We start from the raw sequence: 10,439 nt of genomic DNA on the forward strand, positions 1-10,439 counted from the left end.
AGCACCTTCACCCCCTGTTTTTTCTGCCCATTTTTAGCTGTGACACCGGCTACAAGCACGGGAACCTCTTCATGTCCTTCCGCAGCATGTTCCAGGACGTGCGGGAGGCCATGGACCAAGTGCATCTCTCGGTGGGGCTGTGGGCAGCGCTGGGGGACCCCGTGGCCCCAGCACGTTTGGGGGAGGAGGCGTCCAAGCCTTTGTCACCCCCTCACCGCCCATCCCCCCCTGCAGGGCTGCCTGAAGGAGAAGACATTGGAGAACCTGGAGAAATACGTGGTGAAAGACGTGAGTGTCCGTGAGTCCCCCCCCCACGGCCTCCAGACCCTCCTCAGTCCCCGTGTGCCCCTCCAGTCCCCGTGTGCCCCCCCCACTGCTCTCACTGTGCCCCCGCAGCCCCGTGTGCCGCTGCTGCTGAGCCGCATGAGGGAGGTGGGGAAGGTGTTCCTGGCCACCAACAGCGACTACAATTACACCGATGTGAGTGGTGGCACTGCTGCTTTGGGAGGGGGGCTGAGCTCAGGGTGACCCCCACAACCACACTGCCCTCCCGGGTGACACCACGTGTCATTGCAGGCCATCATGTCCTACCTGTTCGACTTCAGTGATGCGGACAAGGTAAGGGGACAGTCATGCTGGGGCTGGGGGTGCCCCCACCCATCTGTAACCCCATCCCCGTGTCACCTTCCCCCCCTCCTCCAAGCAGACCGGGACCCCCCCACGGCCCTGGCGCTCCTACTTCGATCTCATCGTGGTGGACACCCGCAAGCCGCTCTTCTTTGCCGAGGGCACCGTCCTGCGCCAAGTCAACACGGTGGGGACAGGGGCACCACGCGTCCCCCCCCGCCCCCACCAGCCATGGGGGTGACACCATGGGGCGCTCTGTGCTCACAGGACACGGGGAAGCTGCGCATCGGGACCTACACGGGGCCCCTCCAGCACTGTGCTGTCTACTCTGGTGGTGAGTGCGTGGCTGGGTGACACGGTGGTGGAGGGACGTGGTGGCACAGGGATGCACTGATATGGAGATGCAGTGGCACAGGGATGTGGTGGCAGTGGGACATGGTGGCAGCGGGATGGTGACACAGAGACACAGTGGCACAGGGATTCAGTGACAGAGGATTGCAGTAATACAGGGATGCAGTGACACGGGGATGTGGTGGCATGGGGACATGATGGCACACGGATGCAGTGATACAGGGTTGCAATGGAACAGGGACACGGTGACACTGGGATGCAGTGATGTGGGGATGCAGTGGCACTGGGATGCAGTGGCACTGGGGTGCAGAGAGGTGCAGTAATAAGGGGATGCAGTGACACAGACACAGTGGCAGTGGGATGCAGTGACAGAGGAGTGCAGTAATACAGGGATACAGTGACACTGGGACAGTGGCACAGAGATGCAGAGAGGTGCAGTAATAGGGGGATGCAGTGACACAGGGATGCAGGGGCGCAGTGACGCGGTGACCCCACGCCATGCCATCCTGTTGTCCCAGGCTCGTCAGACTTGGTGTGCGACCTGCTGGGCGTGAAGGGCAAGGACATCCTGTACATGGGGGACCACATCTTCGGGGACATCCTCAAGTCCAAGAAGCGGCAGGGCTGGCGCACCTTCCTGGTGGTGCCCGAGTTGGCCCGTGAGCTGCAGGTGTGGACGGAGAAGAGCGGTGAGCAGCCCCAGCCGTGCCCCCCCCTCCTGCAGGACCCCCCCTCCTCAGGGGACGGCTGCAGTGCAGGCACTGAGCCGGAGCTTTGCCTGGCAGAGCTGTTCGAGGAGCTGCGGAGCCTGGACCTGTTTTTGGCAGAGCTGTACCAGTGAGTGGGCACCACTCTGGGATCCCTGCATCCGAGGGGGGGACACAAAGGGCCCTTGTGAGCCCCCCGCTCCCACCGCAGGCATTTGGACAGCGGCAGCAGCGAGCGCCCGGACATCAGCTCCATCAAACGTCGCATCCAGGTGATGCCAGGACCACCATCCCCGTCCTGCAGAGCAGCCCACATATGGGATATCGGTGCCCTGAGCGCCCGCTGTGCCCACAGAAAGTCACACACGAGATGGACATGTGCTACGGGAAGATGGGCAGCCTCTTCCGCTGCGGCTCGCGCCAGACCCTGTTTGCCAGCCAGCTGATGCGCTACGCAGACCTCTATGCTGCCTCCTTCCTCAACTTCCTCTACTACCCCTTCAGTTACCTCTTCCGAGCACCTTCTGTCCTGGTACGGGCCGACCCTGTGCCTCAGTTTCCCTCCCTGCCCCCAAGCCCATCAGGAGCCGGGTGCCGACCCCGCTCCCACCCGTCCCCGCTGCAGATGGCCCACGAGTCAACGGTGGAGCACGGCCCTGTGGATGCTGGAGAGGGAAGCACAGCCCTGGAGCTGCAGCTGGACCAGCACAGCCAGCAGGTGAGGGCAGAGCTGTGGCACAGGAGCCGGGCACCCAGCACCCACAGTCCGGTGCTCGCTGAGCCCCTCTGTCTGTCTCAGGACCTGGGGCTCCCCCAGGACTCCAGCGAAGAGGAGGAAGAGGATGGTGAGGCCTGAGCTCACAGCCAATGATCCAGCAGTGCCAATCCCCAGCGCTGCTCCTGGGGCTGATGGCAGCAGAACATCCCCACACCATGGTGCCCTTCTCCACACCCATGAGCTGTTGCAGGGCAGCACGAGTGCACCCAACAGCTCTCAATCAGCTCCAGCACTGGAAACTGCTCTGGGGGGATGGTGGCCAAACACACCAAGGCCTGGGGCCACTGCTGCTCCCTTTTACCTGCTAAGAGTCCCAGCCTCTCCCCTTCTTTACCTTTGTCTATTTATAAAAGGCACGTTAACTTCTGCCAAAGTTTTATTGGAGTCACATAGTAATAGAAGAGACATAAATTATATTTTTTTTCAAAGGAAAATTCCTTTGCCCCAAGACTGGGGAAGATTGGAGCAAAGGGCAATTCCCAAGGCCTGGGCCAGCAGCTGGGACAAGTGCTATGGCTGCATGCAAGCCCTGGAGCAGCTCTGTGCTGCTGGTTCTGCTGCTCCTGCAGCTCCTCAGCCAGCTGAGGTTCCTGGATAAAGACACTCACAAAGCTGGGTGGGGAGGAGCAGTGGGGCAGCAGGACTGCTGTTCGCTAGGGGCAGGAAGATGAAGATGGGGCTCTGCTCTGTCTTAGCGTCAGCAGAACCATTGTGCTCCTCTTACAGGGGGGAACCTGCAGCACCCTGGGCTCTGGGTGCCCTCACAGCACTGCTGGCTTTGAGGCTGAGCACAGCTCTCCTGGTGGCAGGAGGCAGCAGGGTGGTCCCAGACAGGGGCTGTGTGTTCCTTCTTCAGGAGCAAACCCTTGGGACGTCACTTCCCAAGCCCTGAGAGGCACCCAGAGCACTGCAGTGACCAGAACCATCAGTCAGCACAAAAACCAGGGTGTGCTTTGGGGTGGAGGAGTCAATGGCTGACACATCTGCAATCCCAGACCTTGCCCACCACCCCACCGGCTCACACTGCATCTCTAGTGTAAAGTTTTAAACACTTAAAAACAGTGAAAAAGGCTGAAAAAAGCTACTCCTGCATAGTTACATCTGAGAGGCAACAGTGTAAGTGCAAGGCAGCGTGGTGGGTGAGCCAGCAGGGAATCCCCTCAGCAACATTTGGGGCTACAGACTCAAAACCTCCACCTCTGCCACCTCTGGCAAAGCTTTGTTTTTCCGGAAAAAGAACTGAGTCTCCTCATCATCATCCAGGATTTCTCTGAGGGATGACACCACAGGGTCGTGGTCCCTCAGCATCTCCGGGTAGCGGCTCCCAGCCCTCTCTATGCGCAGTGAGCGCCGCACGGGTGTCAGGAATTTCAGTTCTTGGCCTTCTGGCAGCTCCCTCACTCTGCAGGGAGGAAAAAAAAAAAAGCATGAGTGATGCAAAGCCCACAGAGAATGGCACAGGGTGCTTGCTGACAGCAGCTCAGTCTCACCTGGGCACAGACGTCACTTGTAGCTTGATGGAGGAGACAGGCAGGCTGCTCAGGGCGCGCTCTTTTTGGAACGGAGTCACAGCCGTGTGCTGCCTCTCGCCTGGGCAAGGTGTTGTGGGCTCCCACAGAAGGCACTGCTCAGGCTTTTCCCCTGACAGGAGAGAGGGAACTCATAGATCAGAATGGCTTTGGTCACAGGGGGCCTTGAAGATCACCCAGCTCCAACCTGCTACCAGGGGAAGGGTTGCCAACCACCAGCTCAGGGCTCCATCCAACCTGGCCTCGAATGCCTCCTGCAATGGGGCACCCACAACCTGTCTGTGCAATCCGTTCCAGTGGCTCAACAACCCATGAGTAAAGAATCTTCTATCATCTAATCTAAATCTCCCCTCTTTTAGCTTAAAGCCATTCCCCCCTGCCCTACCACTATCAGACTGTGTGAAAAGTCAGCCTCCCTCCTGCTTGTAAGGTCCCTTCAAGGACTGGAAGGCCACAATGAGGTGTCCCCACAGTCTTCTCTTCTCCAAGCTAACCAAACCTAGGATTGCCCCACCCCAACACCTTGCACTTGGCCTTACTGAACTTCATTAGGTTCATGTGGGTCCACTTTTGAAGCCTGCCCAGGTCTGGATGGCATCCCTCCTTTCCGTTACGTCAACTGCACCACTCAGTGTGGTGACATCTGCAAGCTGCTGAGGGCGCACCAGATCCCACTGTCTGTGGCATTGATAAAGATGTTGAAGAGCACCAGTCCCAAGATGGACCCCTGGGGGACAGTACTTGTGACCTGTGGCCTTCATTTGGACATAGAAAAGGGCAGCAGGATTGTAGAGAGAGAAGAGAGCTCCAGCTGCAGGGGGACTACAACACTGCAGAGCTCTGGACATAACCCAGGGCGCCCTGTGTGCTGTGCCAGGCTCAGCTCTGGCAGAGGAATTTAGCCCCATTTCCGAGATGACTTTCACAATGCTCAGTCCTCAGCAATGGTCAGCAAAGTCAGCAGGGACACGGGGTGCTGGGACAGACTGCAAAGCATGGGGAACACCGACCTGCCAGCCAGCCAGCCCTGCATGCACGTGTTACCTTCTGATGGTTGTTCTGCAGTCTTCAAAATATCAAGGACAACTTCTCTGAGCTCCTGGAGTGGCTGCAAAAAAAAAAATTAAATAAATAAAATAAAAATCAGGACACAGGTCAAGGCAGGCAGGGAAAGAAGACTACAGTTCAGAAAGGAGAAAAGGTTCCTGCTGCCTCACTCAGGGAAGTGCAGACGGCCACAGCTTTTCCCTTCTCCAGATCTGTGTGCAGATGCCCACCCCCAGGTGCTGCAGTTACACTGTGCAGACCAGGCTCAACGTGCTGCCAGCTCTCTCACAGCCCTCCCTGCCCTCCTCTGGCCCCGTGCATACACTGCCTGAAGTGGTTTTGTGGAAGCAACCAGGACTTACAGCTCTAAAGGCCTTTTTCACCAACAGCTGCTAAACTGATCCCAAAATCCAACCCCAGGGCTTTGGGGCACCTGCTGGTGCACAGGAGGTACCAAAGGGCTCCTTACTCACCTCAGCACCTGCACAGACTGCTGCTTCATACAGCCCTGTCACATCAAAAGGGCCATTGCGGGCAAGCAGCTTGGCTTTGCAGATCCAGAACTTGGCACACTTCTCTGCACTGGGCTCATGGCACAGTATTGTTGAGAGCTCCTCCGATGGGACGCCCTGCAAGACAAGGGTGAAGTACTGGAGAAGAGGTGGGCACTGGAGAGCTGCCTGCATGCCAATGTCCTCTCAAACAGAAAGCAAAAAGGAGGATGGTCTGAAGTCTGCACTTTGCACTCACATTCCACAAATCCCCTACATGACCTTGGATGGATGATACAGCTTTTCTGTCTCCATTTTCCCCTCAAAAAAAAAATGAGCCTAGCATTTCAGAGGGAAGTTGAGGGACAGATTCTTCAGCACAGGCACCAGCAGGGCCACCAAACCCAGAGCTGGGCTAGCAGATGGCATTCCCAGTAGTGGGGCCCACCAAGGACATATCCTGGAGTGGTTCAACCAGCCTGGGCTGCTGCTGCAGGAATCCCTGCTGCAAGATGCACTGCTACAACCAGGACAACCGCAGGGATGCCTGTAGAGTGGCTATCAATCCACCTTCCTTCTCAGTGCATCTCACCACATGCCCTCAACTCCAGCAGTGAATTGAGCGTGGGGACTTTTCCTAAGCCAAGCAAGAATGCTTTGCTTCAAGAAAAGAGCAGCCTGCTAACGTAGCCCCTTTCCCACTCCCACCTCCTCGATGAGCTTCAGGCACTCTGTCAGCAGGGCATTGATCCTGGCCAGGTATTGCTGCTCCGGCTTCTCTGGCTTCTGCTCCTCCCGCACAGTGCTCCTGTGGGCTGGCTTCTCCTTCTGCTTCATTGGCTTTTTTGGAGGCAGTGTCATAGGCGGCCGTTTGTAGCACTTGCCCTTGGAGGCCAGCCACTGCTCCAGCTGTCTCCTGTGAAAGGACCAAGGGATCACTGTCACCACCACAGACCACTGGCACTTGCCGGGCTGCCCTTTGGATTTCTAGCTGCTTGGGAAGAACTTCTACCCTGAGAATCACAACCGAGCCAGGCTGGGAGAGGCAAACCCTCCCAAATTTAAGTGCGTCCTGAAGATAAAACGGGAGAGGCAGCACAGAGCAGCAGGGCTGTCCCTTCAGATGCTGCTCACTCACTGCTGTCTGCAGGCAACCAGTTATCGCATGGGGGAAATGAGGAACCCAGAGGACACCAGACTTCACCCTCACCCTCCTCTGTGCTGCAGCATCCCAACAGTTCAGACTGCAGCTGGGCCCTGAAGCCTGCAGCCGGCTCAGGTGGTTCAGTGCCTCGCTCTGCTTCCCCTGGGGGGGAGAACAGTCAGCCAACGATGCCACTTACCTACGATCCTCTGGCGTTGGGCTCTTGGGAACACGCCCAGCATGCACTCCATGCCTCTGTGGCAGCTCTGGTTTATGCATCTCCCTCCTGCTCCCAAATTCACCCCGATTTCCTTGAGTTCTGGAGCTGTAGGTGCTGGGAAGAGACTGTTTTTTGGGGACTCCCGCTCGGGATATTGCTGTGTGTCCAGAAGGCGCTGTCTTCACATCTTTCCTGTCTGCTCCCCCTTTAACTGTGGCTCTTTGCCACTGCACTGTGGTGCACAGCTGCAGGCCAGTTGTCCTTGTGGGCCCATTTGTGGTGCCCTGGGGCCGGCTGGAGGCTGGGGGCTTTGCAGGAACTCTAGTGGAGTGCTTAAAAGTTCCCATCAGAGACATGCCAAGCTTTCCCACAGGTTCCCTTGCTGCATTGTTTTTTTCCTGTTTTACAACTGGCTTTTTATGTAGCAAACGTGTAGAATTGGCAAGTAACTGAGGGGGTTGCAATGGCCGAGTTGTGCCGCTTGGTCTTTGGGATGCACTTTTTGAGCCTGGCAGGGGTTTCCTGAATTTCTCCTGATTTCTCATCATTTCCTTAGTCTGGCAGCTATTAATTCTGTCCTTTGGGCCCTTGACAGTCCTTGACACAGTGCCTGAGCTCTGCCCGTGAGCCAAAGCTCTCTTTTTCCCCAGATTGTTCCCATTAGACTGAAAAGTGTTGCTGGGCACAGGGTTCGTAGCTGCTTGTGCCGGCAAGTTCTCTTTGCCACAGCCAAGCCGTTCCTGCAGGCCCTCATTCAGGGAGCAAGGTGCCCTGGGCACAGGCTGGCCACTTCCAGTCTCTTCCGGCCTTCCAGAGTTTAGGAGACAAGAGGCAGAAGTTGGGAGCCTCCCTCTGGGCTGTGCAGAGGGGTTTGTGCTTGGAACGAGCCCTGCAGGCAGCTCTGTGCCCTTCCCCAGCTGCTGTGGCCGTATCACTGCTACTCTCTGCGATGCACGTGAAGACTGCTGCAGTGCAGCGTGCCCAGCTGGCTTTGCAGGTTTGGCAGCAAGCTTGCCATCCTTCCAGGTGCCCTTTGCTACGTTTTGGACAGTGCCCTTCTTGTTCCTGTCAAGCTGCAGAGACAAAGAACCTCAGGCAGGGCCCAGAGCAGAGCTCAGCTCACTCACACCCCATCAGCTCGCTCCCATCACAGCCCCACCAGCACAAAGCCCTGCAGGGGGAAGCAAGCCCAGCGTAACACCCAGCACCAGGACAGAGGACAATTCTCTCAGCTTAAGTTCCTCTGAAAACTAATTAGTTGTCTTAGGGCCAGATGTTTAGCAGTGTGTTGACTACTGCTTGCCTGGGGTCAGGAACTCACTGCCCTGGTTTGTGTACCCTCTTCTGCCTGGATGCACTTCAAGCATGAGATACAAAACCAGACTGAAAAGAGTTCTCTTCTACTTACATGTTCTGGTTTAGAAACTGGTTTTAAGAGTGGATCCAGGTGATTAGTCCGGTCCTTTAAATAGGTCCTGCGGAAACAAGTTATCCAGGTACTGAGCAGCTGTTCCAGAAAAGTTGAAATACATAAAGTACTTCTGGTTGCCACAGCCACAGGAGCTGATGAGAAGCGTTTTGAAGCCTAGAAGCTATCAAGGAAGAACTACGTAATATTTCTTTTCCTTCCGCCTGGCAACGGAAAAGTGACACAAAAGACTGTTGCATAACTCACAACTTCCACTGACGAGAAAAGAGATCAAAGCGCTTCCTGCAGCTGATGGGGCCGGGCAGGACGTGATGGGAACTCACTTAACAGGTCAGGTGTGGCAATGAGCTTCTCTCTGATTGCTTTTAAACGGGCTGAAAATGTCCCTTCTTAATATTACCCTACTGCTAAAGGCTGCTAAAACACAGCACTCAAAATTGGACCGACTTTCTGCTGCACGAAGCTGGTAATGCAACCAAAGGTTGTCCTACAAACCCAAAGCCTGGAATGGAAAAGCTTCATGGAGATTCAGAAGACACCCAGCAGACGTGGTATTAAAGAACAGGAAACATCAACACTCAAACCACGTCTGTTTTGACGCTGCCAGTAACAGCAGAGCAGTGCCAGGGCACTGCAGGAGCTGTTCCAGCCTCAGCTCTGACAGCTGGCACGGGGCCGAGGCTGCTCTCGTTAGCAAGCCACTGCAGCAAGAAGGCAGGTGCTGGCGATGCAGAGACAGCACACCCCGACTTACTTGGTACTGGGGCATTTCAGCTTCCTTTTGGCCTCCAGGTACTCCTGGAGCTTTCTTCTCCGCTCTTCTGCAAAGAAATGGTAGGAAAACATAGTGCACACACAGCCCTCGGAGCTCTGGGGACAAGCATTATCACCGAGCTCCCTGCTGGAGCACAGCGCTGCTCCCAGACCCCCGGCACACACGAGGCAGGAACAAGAAGAGCTGTTTGATGCTTACAGCACGAAGCTGCCCAGAGCTCAGTCGTGTGGAGCTTTGCAGGCCTGTAGGAGGTGCTGCCTATGAGCACCAGCAGCAATGGGGCACCCACAGCTTCCCCAGGCTGTCCACCCCATCTGTGCTCCATTCCCCCTCGTCCTATTCCTATCACATCACCTAAAGACTCACTCTCCATCTTTCTGCTTTCACACAGGGCAGTAAGGCCCAACTCACAGTGATCACTGGGGGCTCTGGGTGCACCCAGCCCAGCGCTCCCCAGCACCACATCCCTTCCCACCTCTGCAGCCCCCAGCACCGCCCCCAACTCTCATTTCACAGAATCACAGAATGACCAGGGTAGGAAGGGACCTCAAGGATCACGAATCTTCAACCCCCTGCCACACGCAGGGCCACCAACCTCCACATCTCACAGCAGCCCAGGCTGCCCAGGGCCCCATCCAACCTGGCCTTGAACACCTCCAGGGATGGACGGGGATCCACAGCCTCTCTGGGCAGCTGTTCAGCACCTCACCGCTCTCATAGCAAACAACTTCCCCCTGACATCCAACCTAAATCTTCCCTCCCTCAATTTCAAACCATTTCCTCTTGTCCTGCTGTTTCTCCCCTTTCCAAGAGTTGATTCCCCTCCTGTCTGTAGGCTCCCTTTAGGTACTGAAGGCTGCACTGAGCTCACCCCCAGCCTTCTCTTCTCCATGCTGAACAAGCCCAGCTCCCTCAGCCTGTCTTTGCAGGGAGGTGCTGCAGCCCCTGCTCATCTCTGTGGCTCCTCTGGACCCTCTCCAACAGCTCCCTGTCTTTTCTGTGCTGGGTGTCCCAGCCCTGGACGCAGTGCTGCAGATGGGGCCGCACAAAGCAGAGCAGAGGGGGACGATCACCTCCCTGCTCGGGCTCTGCTGATGCAGCCCAGGATCCCATTTGCTTTCCGAGCTGTAATCGCACACTGCTGCCTCACGTTCAGCTTTTCACCCCTCAGGACCCCCAGCTCCTTCTCCGCAGGGCTGCCCTCAAGGACCGCTCCTTCCTTTCGCGGTCACCCCACAGGTCGCCTCCACAAAGGCCCGGATCCACAGCCGGCCCAGACTCCCCGCACCCCCGCGTCTGATTCCGGCCTCACGGCCGGGCTCGGATCCCCGCTCCGCTCCC

The 10,439-nt window shown here is 56.8% G+C and overlaps 2 protein-coding genes across 2 annotated transcripts; one reads left to right on the plus strand and one right to left on the minus strand.

Moving 5' to 3' along the window:
* The first annotated feature begins 11 nt into the window (after positions 1 to 11).
* On the plus strand, positions 12 to 2,830 carry LOC100548071 (cytosolic purine 5'-nucleotidase). The gene is made up of 12 exons (XM_031556767.1): positions 12 to 131; positions 235 to 288; positions 397 to 480; positions 577 to 618; positions 707 to 814; positions 895 to 961; positions 1,497 to 1,667; positions 1,764 to 1,815; positions 1,897 to 1,957; positions 2,041 to 2,217; positions 2,311 to 2,403; positions 2,485 to 2,830. Exons 1-12 carry the CDS (start codon positions 72 to 74, stop codon positions 2,539 to 2,541), a joined length of 1,026 nt encoding a protein of 341 aa, XP_031412627.1. The 5' UTR covers positions 12 to 71; the 3' UTR covers positions 2,542 to 2,830.
* CKAP2L (cytoskeleton associated protein 2 like) lies at positions 2,827 to 9,288 on the minus strand. Its single transcript, XM_010723199.3, has 8 exons — positions 9,078 to 9,288; positions 8,303 to 8,369; positions 6,874 to 7,967; positions 6,239 to 6,446; positions 5,513 to 5,668; positions 5,037 to 5,100; positions 3,954 to 4,104; positions 2,827 to 3,865 (listed from the first exon to the last, which is right to left on the minus strand). Exons 1-8 carry the CDS (start codon positions 9,167 to 9,169, stop codon positions 3,640 to 3,642), a joined length of 2,058 nt encoding a protein of 685 aa, XP_010721501.1. The 5' UTR covers positions 9,170 to 9,288; the 3' UTR covers positions 2,827 to 3,639.
* Positions 9,289 to 10,439: the final 1,151 nt, after the last annotated feature.

This window comes from Meleagris gallopavo, chromosome 24, assembly GCF_000146605.3.
Source record: "Meleagris gallopavo isolate NT-WF06-2002-E0010 breed Aviagen turkey brand Nicholas breeding stock chromosome 24, Turkey_5.1, whole genome shotgun sequence".
NCBI classification, from domain to species: Eukaryota; Metazoa; Chordata; class Aves; order Galliformes; family Phasianidae; genus Meleagris; species Meleagris gallopavo.

Coding starts and splice junctions, on each gene's coding strand:
- LOC100548071 (XM_031556767.1), top strand. CDS start 72: ATGTCCTTCCGCAGCATGTTCCAGGACGTGCGGGAGGCCATGGACCAA. Junction 1,668..1,763: donor GGTGTGGACGGAGAAGAGCG/GTGAGCAGCCCC, acceptor TTTGCCTGGCAG/AGCTGTTCGAGGAGCTGCGG. Junction 1,816..1,896: donor TTTTTGGCAGAGCTGTACCA/GTGAGTGGGCAC, acceptor CTCCCACCGCAG/GCATTTGGACAGCGGCAGCA.
- CKAP2L (XM_010723199.3), bottom strand. CDS start 9,169: ATGTTTTCCTACCATTTCTTTGCAGAAGAGCGGAGAAGAAAGCTCCAG. Junction 6,447..6,873: donor CCAACGCCAGAGGATCGTAG/GTAAGTGGCATC, acceptor GTCCTTTCACAG/GAGACAGCTGGAGCAGTGGC. Junction 3,866..3,953: donor CAAGTGACGTCTGTGCCCAG/GTGAGACTGAGC, acceptor TCCTCCCTGCAG/AGTGAGGGAGCTGCCAGAAG.